General features: G+C 38.6%; 1 protein-coding gene across 1 annotated transcript in view; it reads left to right on the top strand.

The window, feature by feature from the left end:
- TMEM131 (transmembrane protein 131) overlaps positions 1–26,241 on the top strand; it is a 102,374-nt gene that overhangs the window by 69,740 nt on the left and 6,393 nt on the right. Inside the window, exons 20-38 of the mRNA XM_080377362.1 lie at positions 3,197–3,349; positions 3,507–3,582; positions 3,693–3,810; positions 5,762–5,900; positions 6,010–6,119; positions 6,469–6,535; positions 7,484–7,635; positions 8,958–9,100; positions 10,211–10,397; positions 11,530–11,715; positions 15,206–15,364; positions 15,943–16,538; positions 20,481–20,656; positions 21,850–21,977; positions 23,367–23,491; positions 23,641–23,799; positions 24,556–24,733; positions 25,072–25,193; positions 25,311–25,407. Of these exons, the coding sequence (XP_080233488.1) occupies positions 3,197–3,349; positions 3,507–3,582; positions 3,693–3,810; positions 5,762–5,900; positions 6,010–6,119; positions 6,469–6,535; positions 7,484–7,635; positions 8,958–9,100; positions 10,211–10,397; positions 11,530–11,715; positions 15,206–15,364; positions 15,943–16,538; positions 20,481–20,656; positions 21,850–21,977; positions 23,367–23,491; positions 23,641–23,799; positions 24,556–24,733; positions 25,072–25,193; positions 25,311–25,407 (3,071 nt within the window). The remainder of the gene's footprint in view (positions 1–3,196; positions 3,350–3,506; positions 3,583–3,692; positions 3,811–5,761; positions 5,901–6,009; positions 6,120–6,468; positions 6,536–7,483; positions 7,636–8,957; positions 9,101–10,210; positions 10,398–11,529; positions 11,716–15,205; positions 15,365–15,942; positions 16,539–20,480; positions 20,657–21,849; positions 21,978–23,366; positions 23,492–23,640; positions 23,800–24,555; positions 24,734–25,071; positions 25,194–25,310; positions 25,408–26,241) is intronic.

Genomic DNA, 26,241 nt, shown 5'->3' with positions numbered 1-26,241 from the left:
CAGGGCTACAGACTCAAGCAGCAAGCTATTAACCAGATAATACTTTTCTCTTGGCATTCAGCATAACCATAGAAGCATCTGCAGTCAAGGTCCATATTAACTTTGCAACTGGTATTTCATTGAAGGCTGAACTTTGTGTGACTTCCTGATGAGTGGGAATGTAATATGGAGAATTGTAGGGAGAGAGATTGAAAACCAGGGGAGAAAAGGTAGCAAAAAGGAGACAGAGACGGCAGTTTTCTGAAAGGATAAAACTAACTCCATGCATGTTGTTGGAAATGTTTTTTTGTTTCCTTGTCTGTCCTGCATAGTCTGTCATAGAGCACTGCCTGTTCTCACTTCCTCTTCCAATAGCTCCTCCGTATCTCCTGCTTATCTTTACAATTTGTGTACTCTTAAATAGTAATGTTTCATGGGCACTTTATCAAACGCTGTACCTCATGTCTAGTAGAGAAATGATAATTTTTTTTAAATAGTAATGAAATAGATCTGCTTGGAGGAAGATAGGTCGGTCAGCAGGACTTCAGTAGATCAATGCTACTTTTGTGCCGTTATCCATTCTACCTCCCTTCTGATCTCCTACTTCACATTATTCTGAAGTCTTTTGCTACTCTTGAGGTCAAACGCTCATGCCTACAGCTGCAAATATCACTTGTTATTTTTTATGTTTACAATCTGTGTTTCCTATTTGACTATATGGCTTCACCGTTGTATAGGTGTTTGTTACACTGACTACTATATCTGTAACTTCATCTACGAACTGCTCCATAAGCCTTTGATAAACTGAAGTAACTTAAAGATCTATGTCCCTTTCTTTCACCAAAGAAAAGATCTTCTATATTCTGTATCCTAATTTATATATCCTGATTCCTGGCAAGATCGTTGTCCCTTTTGAATGCCAAACTAAAATGTTTTGTTCCATTTTGGGCCATAAAGAAGTAGATTTTGAACGTCCCTTTATTTTATTCTAACTGGATGGCTAAAGAGCTTCTTGATGTATCTTAGTATAAGCCCAAGGTCTTGGGTCAGCTTGATTTGAGTTTCTTTTTGTATGTATGTGTTCCGTTTGTTTGCTTTTGTTTTGTTTTGTCAGGCAGTGTTTCTTGTAGCACCTGTGTTTCTCAGCCTTGCTGTCATCACTCTTTCTCATCCCCAGGCTGCTGTGATTTTTATCGGATTCATGTTCTTTTCCAGTAATGTTTTCACATGATTATTCATTCAGGGGACCTTTGGGCTCCTGCATTTTGTTTGGGAGTACAGATTCAGACATAATTATCACCTTTGACAAGATTCTAGACTGTTTGCTGTGTTCAAGCCCCAATCTTTTCAAAACAGTTATCTTCACTTACTACCTCTGTTAGCTGATCACTTAGCTCTTTTGATATTTGAGAACATTAACGGCAGTCTTTTCCTTTTTCTTGGACTAATTTCAAACTAAACTTGTATTCACTGAATTAATGATACAGAGCAACTAAATGCAGGAGTAATGCCTCCGTTATTTATGAAAATAAGCCTAAAATAGTATCGGTTCTAGCTTCAGTGTTTGGTATAGGAATTTGACAACTATAACGTCCAGGAATAACCAGGCGCTGCAATTTTGGTAAGACTTGCTTTTCAGTTCATACCTAGGATGTACCGTGTTCCAAGTGCTGTCTGTTTATAATTGTAGCGTATTTATCCCTAAGTCTGATCTCTGTTGTTTTGTTGAAGTTTGTCAGCAGTTCGTTAGTAGTGTATACAGGCCTTGTAAAGATCAGCGTCTCAATTAAAACGAGTCTTGGCTCTGTTGACTTCTGCATTATAATGGTGTTTATAGCTCCCAGTGGCACCTCTCAACTCTTCCCTGATCAAAGCTCATCTTTGAGGACCTGTATGCTAAATAGCATTGTTCTGTTTTTCTTACTACTGATGCCTAAAGTCTTCTTCCCTTACCTGTTGTTTCATGTCTAAATGCTGTGTAAGGGTCTTAGTAAAATACTGTTCATTTGTTCTGTGGAGTTTAACAAACCTTTATCTTGCCTAGTTGATGGCAGTTTGTTACTTGTAGGATTTTAAGCTCAGATGTACCTCCTGTTCAGTTTAACAGGACTATAATGTTCAGAGATTTATTCCTATAGTTTCTTTCCCTCTGCAGTTGCTACTATTAAGACTGTTAGAGTATGTGACAATTTCCTGAGGCCACAGTCAAATTTTGAGCCTGCAAAAGTACATTTCTTCTATGTCTCCACTTCCTTACCTTAGAGAAATTTTTAAAAAGCTGAAAGTATTGATTTAAGTGGAACATGAAAAACTCTAGTCATGTTCATTAGAAGGTAGTCTTGGGTATTTATATTTGCTTGTATTCGTGTATTTTATATAAATCTGAAATCTTGTCACCGGTCCTGAGTTACACTTTTTTGTTTGTTTGTTTTGTTTTTTATGTATCGTTTACTCTATACTTGTCAGGGCTGGGTTTTGAGGTAAGGTGAAAAACAGGGCCACAGAATCATTGATTTACAAGTGAGGGCAGGGGGACAGCTTGAGCATTGCAGTGATTCTGATTGTGGCAAACAATTGAACTACCAATGCTCTATGCTCAAAAGATAAAATAACGTTTCACTCAGAAGAGGGGGTCAGATGTAAAAATGTGGGGGAAAAAACTTGCACTTTCCTTTAAAATGTTGTCAGTTTAGTGCCTGGTATCTTAATTTCATTGGGAGTGAGAAGGATGGTTGTACCTATGTTTTTAAATGCCCTCTGCCACCCGTGGTGTTTGTAATCTGCAGCTTCACTTTACTGTTCCTATCAGGTTATTCCTAGTTACTAGCAAGTATGTACTAGATCTGTTACAAGAAGCTTGTTTCCCTTTTGTAATAGGAGCCTTAGAAAATCGAAGTTTTCTCTTGCCTTTCCTCCTCTGGTACTTTTTTAACATGATTTGATTAAGTCGAACTGTTGTCCTAGCTCTTCAAGATGCTTAAGGTGTACTTCATTTTGAAAGAGGGATGAACTGTGTTTGGAAGCAGATGGAGGAAAGAATACAACTTCATAGAAACTTACCTTGAAGTGTTACAAGTGGCATTTTAAGATAGCATAGTTTAAAATCTCAGTTTAACATTTCTGCTCTGCTGTGGTCTTTGCCAGCCTGCATAAATGAATACATATGCTAGGGAAAATGCATATCCTGCAGACTTTTTTCATCTTTTCTTTTATTTAGGGGAAAGTAGTTCACCAGAGCCTGAACATTATGAACTCCTTTTCTCAGAAAGTGAAAATACAACACATACGCTCCCTGTCAGAAGATGTAAGGTTTTATTATAAGAGGCTAAGAAGTAATAAAGAAGATTTAGAACCAGGGAAAAAATCAAAGGTTTGTTTCTGCCTTATTTCTACATGTTTACAAGTTCTCTCTTTATGTATAGCATGTGTTATGTTTCTGTGGTCATCAGAAATCTTCTTTCTTTTTTCTTTGGTCACTAGATTTACTGTGCTGTTTTGCAATTGATCTGTTCTTACCTGTTTTGCAGATTGCAAATATTTATTTTGATCCTGGTTTACAGTGTGGAGATCATTGTTATGTAGGATTGCCTTTTTTGCCTAAATGTAAGTAGCGTTCAACTTTAAAATGAAAATCTTTTTTTTTTTAGAAAAAAGTTTTCTCATTAAGCAACGATTTTACATGAAGAGTTTAAAAACCACGTTATTTTTTACAGCGGAATCTAAAGTTCAGCACAGCATAACAATGCAAGAAGATGCATGGGATTCTGACTGGGATTTGCATGAGAACTTATTCAAAGAATGGACAGAAATAAAAGAGAACTCAAGCCATAGGTAAGTATTTTATCTCTGTTACTTTCTTAGGCCTTAAATCACTAGATAGTTTTCTGTTATGTGTGCAAGTTTTCCTAATATTGCAGTGCTCTTTGAGAGGGGGCCAGGGAGGAGTTACTTGGCCTTCTCTGCAAAACCTTTAAAGAGAACATTTTAAAAGTTAAAAAACCATAATGATTTCCTCAAGTCAAACACAACGCAAAAAAATTTGCTCTTCACTGGAGTGTGCTGCAGTTCTTGCAAAGATGGCAAGAGCAAGGCAGTCTCTACTCCTGCAAAAATGTCCAAAACCAGATTATACTGTATGCGCAGTACCCCTGCTTAATCTGTTTTAAAGTAGTAACCTCAATATCCCCCTAAGATTTCATAAAGTTTTCAATTGCTGCTATTCTGAGATTATTGAATTTCAGTGAATTATCAAATTGTCTGGTGGCTTTCCTTGAGATTTGCTAAATAGGAGGTGATTAATGATTGCTAAAAAGTTAAACTCTGTGGGCTGCTGTATAGCTTTTAAACATCTGCTTTCTCACACACAAAGTGATTTAATCTCCAGTAGATGCAAGTTAGCATTAACAGCAAGTGCATGTGACTCTTGTGACGGTAGCACCCAGACTACCATTTCATAAAAAGCAGGCATATTTGTGGAGAAACAAAGTGACTTGTATGTAGCTAAATACAGTAACAGAAGTATACCTCCTTTATCAGTTTTTTGCTATAATGCTGATACATTAATAACGCCTGAACTACTCTGATCTAAACAGAATCCTGTATTTAGCCACACCAGTAACTTTCAAGAATGTCCTATCATCTACAGTAAGAGGACAGTAAAGGGAAAGCCTACTAAAACTACTTCTGCATAAGTAGCAGTTCTAGCTAGGAAAAAAAAATATATAATGCTTTAATATTATTTAATATAATATATAATCTGAATATGTAATGCTTTTAAAGAGAGTTAAAATTAACCAGATATCCAGGGTAGCATTCAGCAAAGGAGAAACTGCTCCTTCTAAATACAGAGGCGTTCTGACTTGGGCAGTTGGAGTCTTTCCAAAAATACTTCTGTAGGTTTGAAGTGTAGCATTTCATCTGTTGCTGACTGGAGAACTCAATAGCCTTGTTTCAGCTCATGGTGGAGAGCCTGTAGGAAAACAGGAACCAAAGTCTGTTGCAGGGGTTGGTTAATAGTGAAGAACTTAATTCACTGATGGAAATAGTAGCCGGCAACAAGTGTAGCTAGTTCAGATTTGCCTTAGATTTGTTAGACAGGCGTATAGGTACCTACTCAGTGTATCCATTGCAGCTAGAGTACATGTACAGATTTACTGTACATTATGCATATGCAAGCAAAAGAAGTTTTCTGGATAATGGATGTATGAATGTAGTACTGGAAACTGACTGTAGCAGGACTGATATTTTTCCTTTCTACTGTTTATACCTTTGCGAATCAAATATATTTTGGGTTATTTTTTTTCAGCTATAGATATGAATCTCAGTTATATTCTCAACATCTGTTCCTGCAATAGTAAGAGCTAGGCACTTCCTAATGAAACATAAAATTTGTGTCTCACTGTCTGGAGAGCAATGATTTAAGTGAATACCAAAAGATTTATGATGCAGTGCATAAGTTCTCCCATATTTTTCAGCTCACCTTTATCCATAAATTGGCCACAACAGAACTTGGAATGGATGAATGTTGACAGCGATAGTTAATAGAGAACATCTTTAGAATCTTTGGATTGGTCTCCTACAGCATATTCTGGTGGCTTCTGTTGTGCTTTTTAATAACAGTACATATGTGCAGAGCTCAGTGGGTTTTTTTAATTGCGTATAATATCGTGTACCGTGCTATTTCTCAAACTAATGTTGTTTTCAGGGTGCTTTAAGCCCTCTGTTTTTTCTAAGCTTTTCCTATTTTACTACTATAAAGTAAGTTTTCCAACTGTTTCTCCAGACTGAATGCTGTATTTGAAGTAGACACAGATCTTCAGAAGGATGTCCAGATGAAAATTACAGCAGAAATGGCCTGGCCTTCCATACTTAGTTCACCACGCCATCTAAGCTTCCCTCTTACCAATACAAACGGTTCATCAGTGAGTTATTTTGTTGATGTTACCATTTTGTAGAGACTGCATTTTAATAGGTATTTCTAATCACATTAATCATAATGTAAACTTAAAAAAAATTGTGTTTTTTGAATAGGAAGAAGAAATTTTTTTAGAAAATCCAGCTGACGTTCCTGTGTATGTTCAGTTCCTTCCCATAGCTCTGTATTCTAACCCATCCACCTTTGTCGATAAAATGTTGGAACGGTAAGTATTGTTTTAGAGTACTTAGGGCATTCTCACTCTGTAGCAAAAGGCATTTCAGAAAAAATGGATGCATTATTTGGCAGCTGTGTTGGTAGTTTGTGTTGGCTGCTTCTAGTTGAGAACCGAATCTAGGCTGGTTGCCATTAAACACACATCTGTATTTTTTGCTAAGTTAAAATGATGTTTACATTCCTTCCTTAACTTGATGGGGGGATCAAATTATCTTCAGCAGCATATTGTTTGAGTCCTACCATAGGTTCCTGATTTGCACTAAAATCCGTAAATGCAAGTATGTCATCATGTTCCCTGATCTAAAGGCGAAAAAAAAATAATTGCATGTCTGTTGCAGATTTAATTTGAGTAAACCATCTAATTTCAATCTGAGGACTTTAGAGTTCCAGGTCTTCAGAAATTGCGTAAGTATTTCAATACATTCTTTATATTTTTAAGTTTAGGAATTTTAATGTTTTAATAAGAGTTCAGTTGTACATGTATTCAAGTTCAGGTATTAGCATGTATGAAAAATGTGATACTTTGTTGGATGTTTTCAGGAAATTGGGAAAAGTGGTATTTCCTCAAATATAACAGTTAAAATGTCACTTTTTCTGTATCCTTACATTATAATATGATTGTGGAAGTTACAGAAAAACTGCATTCATTCATCCTTTTACTGATACAGGATTATTTTATTTGGTGTAGTGGTTGCTAATTCTAAAATTAGCAAAGTATTGAGTTTTCCACTGCTTTGTTCTTTAAGTGATTTGAGTTTTGAGGCCAACTTTAAGTGCGTGCTTTTTCATGTAGAGCACGCCACATCCTGAACACTTTCTTTTCACATCCAATATACATGCATTTTCCCCTTCATATGCAGTTTGGTTTAGATTAGCAATTCGATGCTTGCACAGTGTCTAACAGCAAAGTTAGAAAAATACACTTTTTTCAATAGTTCTGTTTTAAGTTTGTTTTTCCCCCTTTATATGTTCCAAAAATGTTTTAACAATGGAAAATTTTGAAGATAGAAAATGTTACGTAATAGTTTAATGCTAATTTACTGTTTAAAATATACATTTAAGAACTTCTGAACTCTTTCTTCTACTAGAACTTTATGAATCCACATGGGTGTAGTTTAGGTCTGTTCTGTCTTGCTGTGTTCTGCTTCTTAATAAACACAGATAGTTTACTAATAAATAGGGCAATTCTTGTGCTGTCAGATTTTCTGGTTAAAAACCCAGTATATGTCATTGGGTAGTACACTTCATGACAAGACTGATATTTCTGTCTAAAATAATGTCATTTCTAACAAATACTTCTAAAAATGGGAATTTTTTTACAAGTATCGCTTTGTTTTCCCCCGCTGTCTTAAGGTCCAGCCACTACAGAGCACTGTAGGACTTGCAAAGGGCCTGGCTCGTCATTCAGTTTTAAGCCTAATACTAAAGCCTGGTGAGAGAAAGTCTGTCAAAGTAAAGTTCACTCCAGTTCTTAATAAAACTGTTTCATCATTAATTGTTGTCAGGTATGACAGATATTTCTGAAATGTGTGTGAGTGTTTCTGATGTTTTTTATTTATATGTAAGATAATACTTGAGATCAACTGTCAATAAGAAACTATTGCTTTTAGAAGAATAATTGTAGAAGATAACTGGAGAAAGATTTACTTTAAATGTAATTGTGATATGTTTTACAGTAGTTAAACTGTATTCAGTATATACTTTGTAATGTAAATATATAATACACTGTTACACTTATCACAGAATTACAGAATGATTTGGGTTGGAAGGGACCTTTAAAGGTCATCTAGGCCACCCTCCCCTGCAGTCAGCAGGGACACTTCAACTAGATCAGTTTGATCAAAGCCCCATCCAGCCTGACCTCGAACACTTCCAGGGATGGGGCATCTCCTGCTTTTCTGGGCAACCTGTGCCAGTGTTTCACTACTCTCACTGTAAAGCATTTCTTCTTTATATCTAGTCTGAATCAGCCCTCCTTTAGTTTAAAACCATTACCCCTTGTCCATGCACTACAGGCTGTACTAAAAAGTCTGTTTTCATCTTTCTTATAAGCCCCCTTTTAAGTGTTGAAAGGCAGCAGTCAGGTCTCCCTGCAGCCTTCTCTTCTCCAGGCTGAACAGCCCCAATTCTCTCAGCCTTTCCTCATAGGAGAGGTGCTCCAGCCCTCTGATCATTTTCGTGGCCCCTCTCTGGACCCGCTCCAACAGGTCCATGTCTCTCCTGTGCTGAGGACCCCAGAGCTGGATGCAGCACTGCAGGTGGGGTCTCACCGGAGCAGAGCAGAGGGGCAGAATCACCTCCCTCGACCTGCTGGCCACGCTGCTTTTGATGCAGCCCAGGTTGACTTTCTGGGCTGTAGTGCACATTGTCAGCTCATGTCCAATTTTTCATCCACCAATGCTTGGAGACTTCAATTCTTAAATACATACTGCACTACTTTGAAAGTAGGGACTCTAGTTACGTATAGATGCCATTTGCAAGATCAAGCTGCAGTGCAAGTTTAATCTTTCTAGTAAAGATGTCTGAATAATCATTTCACTTTTGCATCAGGTGTGATATATTAATATGATGTTGAAATACTAGCTAACTAGTACTTCATTGGGGTTCATATTTGTGTGCTGTGTTGTGAATTATGTTCTTGTCTTGCAAACGTTTTCTTTGAGACCCCCCACTATTTACTTCCATATTGTGGGGAATTATCTGTGGAACTGGTTGTATTTCTGTCCTCCAGATTTGTGATACAACTTTGTAGTCTGTAGAGAAGCTTGCAAGAGCAGTAGACTGCATGATCCTTTTATGAATGTTTCCCCTTTTTCTTTCTACACAGAAATAATTTGACTGTAGTAGATGCCATAATGGTACATGGCCAAGGAACGACTGAGAGCTTGAAGGTTGCAGGCAAACCTCCTGGTCCAGGAAGTTCTTTACGCTTTAAAATCACAGAAGCATTATTAAAAGACTGCTCAGAAAGTGAGTACTTCTTGAGCTACTGTGCTGAACAGAAAATAAATTACATTTTACATGTACAACTTGAAATGTGTGGAAGTACTTCTAATGCTCCAGAAATTTAATTCCTTTAAATACATTAAAAACGCTTATTTATTGAGGCAGAAAATGAAATATTTTACCTTTTTAATTTTAGTGTGAAAATTAGGAAAAACAAAGCAAAAGCAAGCCTTGATCCACTAAAATTCAAGATAGAGGAGGTGAAGATCCTAGAGTATTTACTAGGATAATTTCTGATTCCTAAATTGAAGTCAAATTGGGTCACAGATGCAACTTCCTGTGTATTATTTTTTTTTCTCCCCTCACACCTTCAGAATTTTATGCTTATAGCCAACAGGGAAAAAGGTGTAGGGTATGTTCCTTGATGAAAATTAAATTGCAGCCAGTTTCTACTCTGGGATCAGAGGTGTTCTGCTCTGTGGCCCCAGGCTTGCTTCTGGGAGGAGACCTTATAGTAGCTGTATTATCAAAGGAACCGGTAAAAAGGTTTAGTTGTATCTGCTATTAAAATCTGCTTTGCTATTTTGCGGTTTTCCAGACATATTTGTCAGGTGCCATGTTAATTATTATCGGAGATTATTCTGCTTTTTTTGAGGGACGAGTAAGAAAACTTTGAGTAAAGCTTAGTCATTACCTCTCACACGTTGTGGTTTAGGGATTTTTTTTTTTTTGCTAATAAGGTACGTGTAGCTCAGGCACGGGTTTCGTTCTTGAGACACAAAAAGAAGTTTTAATTCTCCTCATGCTGGAACTTTTCACAGAATATCACAACACTAAGCAGGACATCAAAGAACTTTACAGCCTGGATAATTTTTTTTGTGAGGCAGCAGCGCTGTCAGAGGTTTGGGCTTTGTGTTTTTCCCTGATGAGTTAGAGGGCTCTGTGATTGTACAAGTGATGAGAATCTGGCTGCAGAGATGGGTTCCTGCAGGTTACGTTAAGGTTTCCATGGGCCTTGGTAGTCCCCTTTCCTGCTGCAATACTGACAAGAACTCTCTTCTGCTGTAGAATGTGAATATGGTGAAGGATAACTGTTTAGCACGACGCTAACCACTTTCTGCTGTTTGATTCTAGAAATGAAATACAAAGAACCAAATTTCACACTGAGAAGAACATTTAAAGTGGAAAACACAGGGCAGCTGCAGATTAATGTGAAAACCGTGGAAATCAGTGGCTATACATGTGAAGGATATGGATTTAAAGTAGTGAACTGTCATGAGTTTGCACTAAGTGCCAATGGTTCTAAAGACATTGTCATATTGTAAGTGGTTTTTCTTACATCTAAGGGGAGTCTTGCATTAGGAATTCTGTATACCTAATTCTGTTTTGTGGGAAAGCTATAGGTTAAATTCTGAGGTTTCTTTACTTAAACTTTGAGGTTTTGAGGGTTGTTGGGTTTTTTACAACTTAAAACATAACGTTTTTCTCTCTTCTTGCAAACACTGTTAACTAGGTTTTCATGACTGACTCTAGTATTACTTTTATTCCTATACAGTAAGTATAACTTACTGAGTTGTAATAGTGATGTTATATGGCTTTTTATAAATTTCCTTCATTTGGATTGTGAATGCACATGAGATCTAGATTTACATATGTTTGGTGCATTGCAGTATATAGAAAAGAGTCTTTAGTCTAGGAATTATTATTGTAATGCACAGCATTTTAGTCTTGACCATTTTGTCTGTTGCCATAATGATAGTGATTGTTGAATTCTGATAGTTTTTATTGTAAAAGATTTAGGCACCAAACAATGATCTTTTAAAACTGCTTGGATGTAAAGTTAACTATTCAGAATATGGTATCTAAAAAGTTCAGTAGATGATTCTGTTCTGCAGAAGGATGTACAAGATAATTGCAGGCAGTGAAACTTCACTGGTTTTTCTGCAACAGTCTTAGTTTGTGGTGAAACGGGAGTGTAGCAGTGATGTTTTTGAAAAGGCATGCAGTTGTGAATTAAAGATGAAATGTTTAAAAACTATAGCTCACACAGCGGTTATTCCATTGCTTGCTTACAGCTGCTGTTAATTTTTTACTGCATTCATAGTTTTATTTTAACAGATTTGGTCAAAAATTAATTTCAGTCATAATATATCTTCATATGGTATATCGGGGTAATCTAGTATCAGGAGTGTTACGCATAAGTGTTTATGAACTTAGTCAACACATCTTGAGGTATTTGTAAGATACTCGTAAATATTTTTAGGCTAACTGCATGGATGATTATTAGTTGTACTAATAAGGCTATTTGTTACAAATGTTTGATTGAAATGCCAGTCATGGCAGTAATGGATGGAGTTCTTTTGGGTTTTTTTAAAGTTATAAATAATATAACTTACTTCAAACTTCCATACTTTCCATATAAAAAGTTCTAACGTGCTTTACTTTGGTTTCAGGTTTACACCTGATTTCACTGCTTCCAGAGTCATACGTGAATTAAAATTCATCACTGCGGGAGGCTCTGAGTTTGTATTTGTCTTGAATGCATCCCTTCCGTATCACATGTTGGCAACATGTGCAGAAGCGCTACCCAGGCCCAACTGGGAACTGGCACTGTATATAATCATCTCAGGAATAATGAGGTAGTGTGGATGTGTGTGTTCTTACCAGTATATGTGCGCAAACTACCCCTGCTTGAATATAGGTTACAGAGAAGTATATGTGTATTCAGGCTATAATTGGTGTAAAATTAAATGGGGTGAGGTCTAAAGGGATAAAAAAATTAATAAACGCTTATATGGATTGAGTGTGAACAGTTTAAGGCTGAGAAGTACTGACTTTCTGCTCAAATTGAGGATTAAAAAATATACTTCTTGCTTGGGCCTATTTCCTTAAGTGAGTTGCATACTCCTGGTAACGCTGGTAAAGTATAGGGTTTTTTCAGTAAATAATTGAGCCAAACTTGAATCAAATTAGGTATTAAAGCACTGCTGACCATGAATTCCCATAGAAATTTAAGCATCCTCCTGGAGTATTGTGCTTTAGAGAGATATGAGGCAGTGACTGTAATGAGCTTAGCAGATGCCTTGGATGAATTTAACTTTGCTGCCACTTGTATGTGACAGACAACTGGTGATACTAATAATGGGATTTCTGAGAACTGAAGAGTATTGTTTGCAACACTGCACACTCGGAGGTTATGTAGTAGCATATTAATACACTTTTTTCTCAGCAAACAGATGTGTGTTAGCTATGACTGTTTAAAATAGGCGTTGAAAATTGCACTGCATTGTCCTAGTCTTAACTTCTACCTGTCTTTATTTATTTGAAATCTGAGGTTATAAACAATGTGTCCCTGCCCACCTCTTGGTGGTGAGATACTTTTCCCCAGAGAAAACCCTAGCATAGAAACTTCTCAGTATAGATTGTTACTTATCAGTAACAACACATGCTTAGTGTTAAGCTTGTATCGCAGTGAGAGATGGAGTGCTGCTCTAGATGCCTGTGATGAAAAAGTGCTTTTTCTGTGTGCTGCAAATCCAAAGCACTATCACAGATTTGTAATATTCCTCCTTTTTTTTTTTTTTTTTTTTTTCATATTAAGATACTGGCTTTTCCATTTTGTAGTACTGTGTTTTGTAAATGTTCGGTTAGGCTGCCTTTCCTTCTAGGCATTGATAAAAGAAATTCAGAAGATAAAGTTACAGCCTGCTGCTTTTTTTTTTATTATTATTATTATTTTTTTTATTTTTCAGCACTTTCCTAAGTAATGCAGTGTTGCTTAGGAAACTGTATTTTCCTGACTAACAGGAAAATTATTGTTACTTAGGGAACTTTGTTTCCTCACTAACACTGTGTTACTTAGGGAAGTGCTGAGTGAGTACTTATGTCGCTTTCTTCTGTATATTTGCTAGAAATTTGTAAGATTGGTTTCACTTTATTTTATTGACAGAATGAATAATGGTTGGCAGCTCATGGGTGTAGTTTGCTCAGATAAATCTGTGTGTCCTGTATTTATTAGTTAGACTTTACAAAAATACAAAATCCGAATCCTTTCCCTCACTATTTTTTCCTACAAGTACAAAACATACTTCTTAGCAGCAAACTAGAGAAGAGTGCTAATGTGACCATTTCATAATACTCCAAGGATCCTGTGCATAGACAGCCTCTAACTCCTGTAGGTGTTTGCTAGTTGCCACTAAAACAATACTTCCTTGTTGCTGCAAAGCTATCCTTAATTTCTAGGAACAAACAAGCCCAAGAGTTTGTCTAGTTTGTATTCTTGATTTGATAAGATGGTGTTTATCGTTACCTTCCCTGAAACACTATTGTTTTGGATTGTTACCATACTTGTGGCTCCAAATTTTGAAGTTCAACATGATAGGATATGTAAAAACACAACAAAGGAGCTAGTCCTTTTTGTGAAGAACTTACCAACTGGGCATATGTGTGCTCCCAGGTGAAATCATGAGGGGAAAGAGGGATGTACCAAGGTCATGGGTGTCTAGACTGTGTTACTCCCTGCTGTCAGGTGGTCCTCACGCTAATTTGTTTTGCAATTTAAATGACATGAACACTTCAGGCTAGTTACTTTTTTCAATAATAATTCTTTTAAAAAGCAAAAAAAAATCACCACTGCTCCCACCACCACCACCATACCAAAACCAGAAAATGCAATTAAAAAGACCACAAAACAAGATTTGTTCTGTTTTTCACTTAAAATCTGGTATTCATTTATCAAAGCACTGAAGTTGGCTTATGTGGAGGGAGTTGAGTCCTTACCCAGAGAGTGGCAGAGGAGAAGCCCTCAGGGTGACCTTTTGCTGCAGCCTGCCCTGTCCGACTTCTGTGGAACCCAGCACTGATATACCGCGAGGGGAGTGCTGTGGCACCCAGGGAGGGACAGTGCCACCCAGCCCACCAAAGCCCTGGGCAGTCCAACCCAAGTTTGTGTAGCGCCGTGGTGGTAGAGATGTGATGCTCTTGTTGGTATTGTTCCTGTGAAACCTTCCAATACATCACAGATTAAAATTAACAAGTGAAGGAGATTATTCTTACATCCCAAAGATAATTCCATTTTTGATGGCATGGCGCGCAAGGCAAGGACTACTCTTGAGTAACAGTTTGTGTAAGCTTGTCTGAAAAATTCCCCTATTTCCTTAACTTTTCTGTTGCTTTGGATGAACATTTAACGTTTTGGATGAAAATTATCTTTTCTACCTGCTGCCATCTGGTTGTGCATGTAGAATCCTTCTTAATCCCCAGGGCAGGGAAAAAACACTGATAACCAGCTATCAACAGCTGGCTTGGTCTCCAGAGTTTCTTGTATTTTTGGTACTAGTTAAAATTTGAAATAGGATATCTAGACTAGATTCTTTTAGCTAAAATTAAGCAAGAGGTATCTCATCCTTTTGTGTGAATTGATGCTGGTTTTCAAAACATTTGGCTTAAAAGAACTGGCAGTCAGAACGGGAGAGAACAGAAACTGAAGTTGCTAATTTAACGTTCTTTTCACATAAACTTTCTAGGGTAATAGGCAAGGCAAGCTTTAGTCATCGCCATTGTGTCTCCTCCCTCTGAAACCCCCACCTGTTAGAAGATGAAATCCGTAGCAGTGTGATGAAGGTCTCTGCAGTGGTTTTATTGCTTCATTCAAAAATATAGTTCACTGCAGTGCGTTATGTAAGTGGAGAACTCCTAAACACGGTATTGCAGCAGATGCAGTTAGTTGTAAAACTTGAAATAATGCTCTTAAATTTTACTTCTCTGAGCAGCAGTACAATTCTCTGCAGAGGGTCTCTGCTTTTAAAATGAAATTGCACCAACGAGCTGTGAGAGCTGCTGACCACTTGGATGCCATTTTACTATCTTAATTATATTTCCTCTTTTACTTTTGAATTAATATTCTTGGCAACTGCGTGTCAGACTTGCATCTAGCTTCCATTCTCGGGGTTAGTGCCATGTATATCATGCTAGACTTGTGTGTTTTATGTTTCTGTCCAACAGAGTTGTGGTTTGGATGCAATTTTCAGCTTTTCAGTACAAGATACAAACTTTTTTTCATGTGTGATTAGATTCATTAACCTTAAAATCTTCCAAATTAAGAAAGATGACTGCCTCTCTTCTCTGTAGTGTACTCTTCCTCTTGGTAATTGGAACAGCCTATCTAGAAGCTCAAGGAATATGGGAACCATTTCGGAGACGCTTGTCCTTTGAGGCCTCGAACCCTCCTTTCGATATGGGAAGGCCACTTGATCTCAGGAGAATAGTTGGAATTTCATCTGATGGAAAGTACGTATACATTTGGGGGTTTCGTGAGATGTTTTCATCTTTTTTTCCTCTTTAGTTATAAGGCCAGTAAGAAAGTAATACTGCTCTTTAGAACAGGTGAATGAATAAAGATCCTTCCAGTTACTTATAAAGAAGATGGCTTCAGTAAAAAGTTGGATTTTTGTGATTGTGAGGAATATGCATCTTTTGGAAAGAAAGAAAGAAAAAACCCAACCAAAACCAAACCCTGTCAAGTTTCCTGTTACTATTCTTGAAAATGAAAGGTATGGACTGCAGAAAAATTGCAGGCCAGAAGTTCCTCCCTTTGGTGTCTTAAGTTAAAAAAAGATCTTCTCCTTTCAGTGTTTCCTCCAAGTACGTTGACTCATTTTACTGTGTTTTTGTTCATACGTACAGCAGGCAAGTGAGCAGGAAACAGTAAAGGCTACTGACTTGTCAAACAAGTTTTCGGCTCTTTTGTTGGTTATACAGCAAGAACCAGTGTAGTTCAGGGTTTCTTTTGGACATAGTGGTGGGTTTTTTTCATGTGGAAGATGGAAACATTGTAGAGTATATGACAACACTTTTTGTTCTTCCAGTTTGAATGCGCTTGGATCAGATTCAAATCAGAGTTCATCCAGAGGGATCTATGGAGCAGGCAGTTCGTCTTCACGATCCAGTGCAGGGAATCATAAGCAATGCAGTGCAACAGCACACCTTCACAGCAATAGAAATGCACCTGATGTTGAAAACATCAAATCCAAAAACAGTTCCAGCATACCTAATAGGACTTCAGCACAAGCAGCTTCCATGCAGTCAGTGAACAGAGCGGGCCCCTTCCCCTTGGATTCAGGTGCCGTGGCTCAGAGTCATGCTGCGGGCAGAAAAGCCAAGGGGATGAGGCAGAACCAGCAGCCGACGCAGCAGCAGCCGCCAGCTTTGGCAGAGCAGCCCCTCCAGCAACCCCCAGCATCCGGGCCCCAGCAGCAAGAGCAACAGACTGAAAGTGCTTTGCCACAGCTACCGCTGCTCAGCCCACCTCATGGCGAGTGTGCCAGCAGCAGAAGGCACAGCTCGGAGGATTCAGATCTCACTGGGCTCATAGAAACTATGGAAAAAGACTTTGACCACCCAGAATCCCCTTCCCCAGATGTGTTTACAGAGCAGCCCCCATCTCCACTAGCAAAAAACAAAGGTAATACAATTCTGCTTTTTTTTTTTTAACAGGATGATTCATTATGTAAGCCAAGAACAAGATTTAATCAACTGTAAAGGTCATGTTGTCATAGCACGGAAAGTGATAGCTTCTCAGCTGTTCCCTGCCCTGCTGTATGGGCCTGTGTCTTGAACACTTCCTTTATTTCATGGCACTGAAGTTCTCTGTGCAGTGCTAGGTTGTAATTTTTAATGCAAAAGTTCTGGAACATTTTGATGTAAGCAAGCGTTGGATATTTAGACATCTGACCCTCTGAAGAAGAGACATGCTTTTGGTGGCTACTCCTTTGTCTTTGGGTTAGCATCCCTCCCTCCCACCTCCATCATCTGTGCTTGGGACTGCGGGTTGAGGAAAGGAAAAGGGAGCTGTCCTGGTGTATTATGGAAACCAGGACAGGGAGAAAGGCAGGAGGGAATGAGAGAGAGAGATGGGTAAATCCCTGTGGTATTGTTTGGGAATGGAATTCTTCATGCCCAGACTTGCAGTTGTTGAAAATCCTTGATGTCAGGTGGTCAGCAAATTAATATGACACCTGTGTTTATAAGTTGCATTCATCTTTGCATGAGCTTAGAGCTGAGTTTGAATTGTTTATGCACCTTCTCAATTGTCTAATGCTTGAAAGAGCGTACTGATTTTTGTAGATTAGATGCATTCAGACTTTTAACATTGTGTCATTTATTTTCCTTCTTAAAAATGCTTTCTCAGAGTATAACTTCTAATCATGCTGTTTGTATTAGCCATTTCAGTTATGTCCCAGAGTTATGTGGTTATAAATGTAATGTTTTATTTCTAAGTAATTTTTTTCACTTTTTTCTAACAATGCTATTGTACAGAAATGGTACTGGTACTTGTTGCTTATTTGAGAGGAGGTTAAGAAAATGAATGGTGGGAGGGCACATAAACCCTGAAGCACCTGTATGATCACACTCCACCAAAGAGGAAAGCTTCACTCTTTTAAGTAGTGACGAGCAGAAAGTTTTTAATTAGTTCAGAGTGGATATGGTGATGTATCTGGACTTTCCAAGTGGAGACTCTGAAGTGATGAGAGCTTTTGGGATCCTGCTGAAATACACTACTTCTTCTGGGCTGTTCTTTTTCAGTTTAGACAAGGGGCCCTGGGTGGGGGAATTAATCTTTAAGAGAGTTATTACCAGTTTGTCAGGTATTCATTCCATGAAAGCTAAATGGTACTTAGCAAATGACATGGCTGTAGGTGAGTTTCATAGGCAGCATCTGTGTTAGCAAGTAGTGTGGTATTGGAGCTCTGGAAAGCAAAATGGCTGGTAGCGAGGGTGCGATGTCCTCATGGGGCATGTCCAAGTGGATTTATGGTGGTAAATCAGCTCCTGTACTGAATGCCTGAAAGGGCTGGGACCACTTCTGGAGTGCATCTCCCTTCTGTAGTTCAACCTAAACCCAAACCAGCTCTTCCACTCAGGTACTGCCACGCAACGTGGCTGCTGCACGGCACTGGGGGACCACTGAGCTTGGTTTCAAAAAGCCTATTCCTGATCCAAATGATGTGGTATACCTATGGTAACATTTTTGTACCTATAGCAGTTTCTAGCAGTCTGTGTGTTGGGAACTTGTCTTAGCAAATAGTTGCTTCTAAGTGTTGGTTACATTTTTCAGCTATATTTAAATAATTTTCTTGAGATGGGTGCTTCTATTGATTTGTCTATCCAATGATAAATTACTTAGCCCTTAATCACTTACATGGGTTCCATTTTTTGGCATTACTTTCCTGTTTTTTCACTTTCTTCTGATTACAAATTCATTCAGATAAATTTACATTTTTCCTCCTGTTACAGAGGCTTTGCATCATCTGTGCTTTGACATGGTATATGGAATATTTAAACATACTCTGTATTGCAAAATCTGTTATGAATGTTACATTTTGCAATCCAGATAGTTCTATTGACCTCTTCATTGTCTTAGATCAATGAGTCAGATGTATGCATGTAGACTTCTTTTTTAAAGACTTGTAGACAAGTTTTAGAAAAAAACCCAACATTATCTATAAGCTGTAACTTGGCTCATAAAAGCTCAATGCATCAAATAAAACTTGCCCGTTTCCATTGCCCTCTTTAAAAATGTAAAACCATGGAGGAAGTTCCGTTATCTGTCTGGATCTACATACACACGCTGGTATTTTCTTTAGATAAATAGCTACAGCTAGTCACAAACTTGTGCAGAAGCAGCAGCTTCTGGGCTGGAGCTGGTGGTCCCAGCATCCTGGGCAGGATTCCCGTCTTTATAGTCTTCTCTTTCAGCTTGCTAATACTTGGGCCCTAGCAGACTGCTGTGGAGGCTGTATTAGATTTTTGTTAAGCAGCTGCTTTATGTTATGTTGTTATGTCATGATAACATTTTATGTAGATTTTTCTAGTGATGAATATTAAACTGTTTGGCAGTCCTGAACGTAGACTAAGTGTGAAGCAAGTCTTAGAACGAAGCCTTCTGAGGCGAGAGCAGAATACCCCCAATAAGCCGAAAGCCAACCTTCAGAAAATTTCTGTACAAAGATCTACTTCTATTTACACTTTCATTTGCATTCATGCTAAAAAGAATATTATCTCTGATTTTGTTGTTCTTGATACTGAAAACATTGCTAATAAGCCTGAAAAAAACCAAACCGTTTGAAGGCATGGCCCTTTAATATGTATCTGGCATTTGCCAAAACACTGAAGGCAAAATTATGATTTGGTACAAACTTTACCTGAGGGATGTTTTGCCAAATGAAATACAACAGCTATCATTTTGCTTCCAGACTTAATTCCAACTTGTGCTGGTACAAATCCCGGAAGAGGCTGAATCCACGTAGCACAGGTTGAGCCTTTACTTGAGTGAACCTTTAAGTCCATCCTGGAAGCTGTGCGCAGGCACTGTGTGGCTTAGAAGTGAGAATGCTTAGTCTGAAGGGCAGTGTCGAAGATCTGACTGGTAAAGGCATATATTACATCTAGTGAAAGACATAAGAATATGCAAATGCTGTCATCCTGTAAGAGAATAACAAGAGGTCATGGTAAGATGATGGTGACTCCACATACACACATGCATAGTTTCTCTGTATTGATGCTTTTTTTGATAACTTTTTTACTCCCCAGGAGCTAATCCTGCCTATTTTGCAAGCCAGGGCCTTGGACTTCGGACTGTAGCCTTTGGACTACATTATGCTACATTTTGGTTAGCCTATAGAAATTGCAGGAAAAACATAATCAGTTGTTCAAGTAGCATTATTTATTTATGCGTGGATTGCTGTAAGAAAATTTATTAAAAATCCCCTGGAGTGTTTTAACACATTATTTTCCTGTAACACTGTGTCAAGCCAAACTATTTTACAGTCAGCTTAGTCTCTTAGAATACTTACTCTGAAAGAATAAAATATGTGAAGAGGAGAAATTATACTTGGGTGTGAAATTTTCAGGTTTTTGGGGGTGTTTGGTTTTTATATCTCTGCTAGACAAATACTATTAGTGATTTTTCTTACTGCAAGTTACTCTTGGGTTTTTTTTTAACAGACAAACATGCTAATAATTTCTGTTCTTCATTTGTTCGGATGATAAAGCTTGTACCAACTTCTGAAGCTCGTGTTTAAATCTAGTCTTACATGAACTGTCAAATTGGATTCTAAGGAATGCCAGGATCCAAGCAGAGAAGAATCATAGGTAGCCAGGTGCCCACTGTCTACAGAGAAGCAGTGGAGGTAGGGGGTTTAGGAGCATAAATCCAACAGCGGAGATCAGGATTCTTCGGGATTGATTCTGTTGCTCACATTTGATGTGAAGTGCCTGTAAATGGTTGGTATATGAGACAGCAAACTTCACAGGCTTAATCATGCGAGTTAGCCTCCAAAATGAAGTGAGCTAGCCTGTCTCCAAGTACTGCTGCTGAGAATCTGAAGCATCCTTATCTCCCTAGGGAAAGGGAAAACACTTCAGCGCAAGGCTAAGCCACAGAAGAAGCGGGAAGAAAAGGACAGAAGAGGGAAAGGAAAACAACAGGAGGATGAACTGAAAGATTCCTTGGCAGATGATGACAGTTCTTCAACCACAACTGAAACCTCCAACCCAGATACAGAACCACTTCTCAAAGAGGTACGGCACTGCTCGTGAAAGGAGTCTCTTGTGTAGCTAGTGTGTCACCTGTTAGAGTAGGAATGCAGCCTCTTCCCCCCACCCCACCCCCAGCTTTCATATAATACCTAGCAAAGGAAGACTGTTAATTAAAAAACATCTTTCCCATTCCTTGTCTTCATTTCTCTATAAAATTTGCTCCTCTGTGAGTGTGAACGTGCTTGAGTCATGCAGTGTCAGGACTGACAGTGACTGGCTGTGGCTTGAATTGGCCAGGTGTTGTCAGCAGCCCTGTGGTAATGGCCTCGCCAGCTCCTAGCCTGTTTGTTTTGCAGAATAAAACACCAGAGTATGGACACTAATTTTACTCGATAATTAAGGTATATGCTAAAACCATTCATGTCATCAGTTACAAAGGGTCAGTTTACTGGTGGTAACTCGTCAGCAGGTAGTTAAATTACCTTTGACAATTCCCCCACCTTTCTTTTACTCATTTGGCTTACATGCTTCTAGGTAATAAACTAAAGCTCTAACAATTTGGTAGTGGTCAGGTTGCCATATTTTGTCCTGAAGCATGTGCTAGGGAACCAAAAAAAGCAAAGGTAATTGCAAGGAGAAGAAAACCAAGCCTAGATTTTGACATGTCTTAAATTTGAACTTTGGAAAAAAGATAGGGATTCTAGGTGGGGGAAGAAAGAAATCAATGTAATATCTTTTAAAAGCAGCAGTTTAGTAAGTTTCCATTTGAAAATCACCTTTGATTTTTCAGGATGGCTATTTGACAGTATACTTGGGTTCAGAAAGTATTAGAAGCATGGTTAAAAAAAATATAAACTGACTGGTGAAGTTGCTCATATTCTTTGCTTTGTTGAAGAGTGTTTTAGACAGCCTGCACTGTGTACGACAGATGCAGTATAGGTCTCAGTACAGAGCTAGCATCTTCTGAAGTAGAATTGGAGACTGTGTTTGCAAACATCAGATCTGCTTGATGCATGTTAGTATTTCAATTTCTACTCTTCCAAATAGGAAAAAATAGATACCATGCTTTATAGGTATACTCATTAAGTAGTAAAAATAGACCTTCTGTGCTGCAAAAATGCTCATGTTTTCAAATAGCATTCTTTCCTCAGCCCTATTTAGACTATGTATGTTGTGATGCAAGAGGGACTTTACTTTTCATTAATATTAACGTGTTATTATAATGTCTTTTATAGGAGCCTGAAAAACAAAAGGGAAAAGTTATACCAGAAAAACCTGAAAATGAAACAGTCCAAGTAAAACAGAAAACTAAAAAACTGCTAACAAGTATCAAGAAAGAAATCCCTGTAGATGTGAAAAGCAGGTATGCGTAACAAAGGCTCTTCAGCAGGGAAGGCTTTGTGCTTGAAGGGAAGGTGGGTTGATAAAAGTCTGTGTATTTGGCTGTTGTGGCTGCCAGTCTGGCTAATGCCAACAGCAGATACCTTTAAGCAGCTTTCTCTTCCTTCCTGTTGTCAGGGAGTGCCTGGAGTGTGTAAATAATAAATTATTTGATGGGAAATACAGCTAAATCCAGAGAAGAAAAATCAGTTAAGCAATGTTAAGCATTTGTAACAGGTATCACATACACAAAATAGGGTTAATGTTTCTACAGGGGTTTCTAGTGGCTGTGCAGTAAGCCAGCGCTAACATGAGTGCCTTTAGTTGCCCTTGGTGAAGTGACAGCCATGTAATTTCCTTTTTTTGTATCGCAGAGTAAGATCAGAGTCTTGGATATGTTATTAAAGGAGGCTGCTGCTGCTGGCAGTCCCTTTCCCTTACTGGCAGGTGGTTGATTGCAGATGATAGAAAGGGGGAAAATGAAGAACCTACTATATCTGTTTCATTCTGAAATAGTATTCCAAAATTCTGAAGTCAGATCAGTATCCAAGTGCCACAAAAGTAAACTACTGGACCGAGGCATTGTATATTTGCTTGTGTTTTCCCTGTTGCTGTAATTAATACTGGACTAACTGGATAAGTAACTAGTATAAATTAATTTTCTTCACAGTATTTCTGAAAGCACCGCCTGGCAAAGTCTCCTCCGTAGTGTATTTATTCTTACATTAACTACTTGCCCTTATCATATAAATCACAAGTTTGCTACATGTGACAATATTCAAAGGCCCCATGAGAGCTGGTTTGGAATTCTTCTGCACGAAATAGATAAAATAGTTCTTCCCAAGAAAGTTTGAGACACGTAATCAAATAGCTTGAAAAAAAGAACAATATATGGCCAAAGGGTTTTTGTGGTGGGTTTGGATAGTTTTATGCCATCAACTAAAAGATGATCCTGTACATTCAGGGCAATAGCATATCAGGAGCAAGTGATCTAACAGGAGTGTGTGGGGACAGACTGCCCGTGGCCATCTCTTGTTGCCTATATATAATCAAGCAGGTTTTGTAATCCTGGAGCTCCAGGATGAAAGTTTCTCCTGGAAGGTGAGCGAGCACTAATAAATGTGTGGGGCAGTATGGGTAGAAAATGAGCTAGGGCTAGGAAGGGTGAAGTTGCATATAGGAGAAATACAAAACTCTGCTTATGTCTAGCTTGGAGGATGAGCACAAGTTTGACATAAGGAAGCTGCAGGAGACCAGTCTTTTCCAAGACCGTATGGCGCACATATACGTACGTCTATAAAATAAAAATATAAAATCTTCTCTTCAGCACTTCAGAGAGCTTAAAAATAAGTGCATCTCTGTTTTCATTTAGTTCCTTGGAATTGTCTTATACTCCCCCGCTGGAAAACAAGCAGCGTAAAACCTTTCCATCCAAGATGTCTACACAGCACCTCTTGACGAACGGGTCTAAATCAAGAAACCTCCCCAAAACGAGAGGTAGTGTGAGGCTATTTTTTATGAATACCTTGGGAGTTTTATTCAGCTGTTTGTAACCCCTCTTGAGTGTTTTGTTCTAAGTCTGGTGTGCGAAGAAAGCTGCTCAGTTTACTATCCACAGACTGGCTTTTCTTCTTTTGTTTTCATAGGTCCGAACAGTAAGTTAATGGAGAGCAGGCCATCAGTATTAGCAAAATTTCTCCCCAGTGGTTCTGGACAGGAGCTAGGAAACACCAGCAGCTCAGAAGGGGAAAAGGATTCTCCACCACCGGAGTGGGACTCTGTGCCTCTTCACAAAGCTGGCAGCTGTAAGTAATCACTACAAGACAACAGAATTAGTCATCTGGAATGCGTATCTATAGGTAGGCTCTGTCTGTTTGCGGGTCTTCCTCTTTTTTTTTTTATTTAAATTGCATAGTTGTGTTCCCATTTTCTGCTGTAGGCCTGATATTGATAGCATCTGGTACAATTTGGGAGGTTTGAAAACCACGTGGGCAGAACATGGGCTGTTCTGCAGTTCTTCAGAGATGAACAGGATTCAGAAACTGCCGGGGAGCTTGAGGAAATGAGAATTATCACTCGAAAACAAAATGTATTTTTACAGCAGAAGAAGTTTTGCTTGGTCAAGTCTGCTGCAGCCGAAGTTGAAACTAATTAAATGATTTGTCCTTGAGAAGGAACAATGAAAATGCTTTAATGCAGCGGTTAGCGTGGGACACTATTATAAGGCTTTTGGTTGCATTGTAAGTCCCTTGTGTGGGAACCGAATCACCTTCCTCTTGGTTGCATGTGAACATAAAGTCATCCTTCTCCATGGCGCTCACTTAGAAAGTTTCTTTCTTCTGTACAGATCAATTTATCTTGGTGCTTTTATTGCAGTATGGTCTCTCTGAAAATAGGTGGTAAACCTGAGTAATGATGGGTGGGGGTAGAGAAGGAGCTATTTCTTCGATCACAGCCTTTGTCGTAATTCTTCTCTTTGAACAGAAGGGATAGCAGAAGGTGGGGAAGCCTCTGTTGCAATGTAAATACTACAGGAAGATGTGTCGTATTTCTCTTTGTAGCTACGGACAACCTTTATAAACTCTCTCTGCAAACCCTGAACGCAGATGCTTTCCTGAAACAGCGACAGCCCTCGCCAACACCCGCCTCTCCATCTCCTCCTCCTCCTCCTCCCGCATTGTTTGCGTTTGGGCCACGAGGAGGCACTTACAGCAGCATTGTGAACAGCAGCTGCAGCAGGTGAGTCCAGACCAGTACCTCCTACTGATTTCCCGAGCACAGGACGCCTGTTGAACCCATGTGCTTCACACAGTGCATCTCCCTTTTCTCAGAGCCATTTCCTCTTCCCATGGGAACTGTTTTTGCAGATAACACTGTGCATATCTTACCACTCTATCTATATTTTTCTGGGGTTTCTTACAACTTGGTAGATTGGAAAAATGTACAATTACATGAACTGTTGAACTGTAGTTAACATTTTCATGAATGCTATCTTAAGTTGCTGCTGTTTTTATCAAACTGCTGAAGTCCAAAACCTTACTTTTTTTTTTACTTTTTTTTTTTTTTTCTTCTTCAAGTGAAACGAAAAGCAAGCAGCCTAACGGTACTAAGCATAAGCTGGCAAAGGCAGCTTCTCTTCCAGGCAGGAATGGTAACCCCACTTTTGCTGCTGTAGCTGCAGGTTATGACAAGAGCCCAGGTACTAGAACCAGTTTGGAGTTCTAAATATTTCTGAATATTTCCTGAATGTTCTGTTTTATTATTTTTTATTTTACTTGGTTTATGCATACATACATCTGGGTTTTTTTTCTTGCAGGTGGCAGTGGTTTACCAAAGGTTTCTCCAAGCAAGACAGATGTTTCCAGCAATATCAGCATTTCCCACACAGTTGTTGACAGTGATGGCTCTGACAGGTAATTTTTATATTCTCTAGGCAAATACCTAGGCCCCTAGAAAAGAAGATTGTAAGCTGTTAATGACATTTTGAAGCTAGTGACAGAATTAATTCTATTTACTTTTTTTTTCCACTTTTTTCACTTTTTTTTTGTTTGTTTGTTTGTTTGTTAAACTGTTTGTTAAAGTCTGGGCACAGCATCTCTTACCTTGCAAAAAAAATTTAGAACTTATGAGTGACTCAAAAGTAGAGAGAAGGATGTTCTGGATTTGATGGGGACTTTCCCCACTTCATTCCAAGTAACTCAACAATCTTGTGTTCCCCAGGCATCCAAGTATGAGAAATTAGCTTGGCTTTTCCAGTATTGAGTGAGGCGTGTGTACCAAGGCCACTTGGAATAGTTTACAGGCACAATATCTTGCTGTGCAGCAATGTCTTTCTCTCCCGGTTTTGACAGAGACCAGAACTACCACTGGGCTTTGAGTTACAAGTTGGAGCAGAATATAGTTGCACTCAGTCGTGTTCTCCAAGGGACGCTGTCTTTTCTGACGTATCTTGGCAGTGCCTATCTCAGTTGTAAAAAGTAGTGAGTGTTTGGTAACCTTTCTAGAATAGGAGAGAGACTTGAATTCAAGTTTCAGTATGCAAAGGGATTGCTTTTCTAAGCAAGGTTTGTGGGTGGGGTTTTAGTTTGGTTTTGTAAATTGTTATCGCTGGTTCCAGTGAACTCATCTGTATTTTCAAGAAACTTGCCCAGAACCTAGAGTGTGAGCATTTGTATCCCTTCTGAGTGGCTCTATAAATTTTCCCTGCTTGTCAAAAAAAATAGCGCTATGGCTTGGACTCTGTTTTA

This window comes from Falco punctatus (assembly GCF_963210335.1).
Source record: "Falco punctatus genome assembly, chromosome: 2".
NCBI lineage: Eukaryota > Metazoa > Chordata > Aves > Falconiformes > Falconidae > Falco > Falco punctatus.
This window is presented reverse-complemented; position numbering and strand designations above follow the sequence as displayed.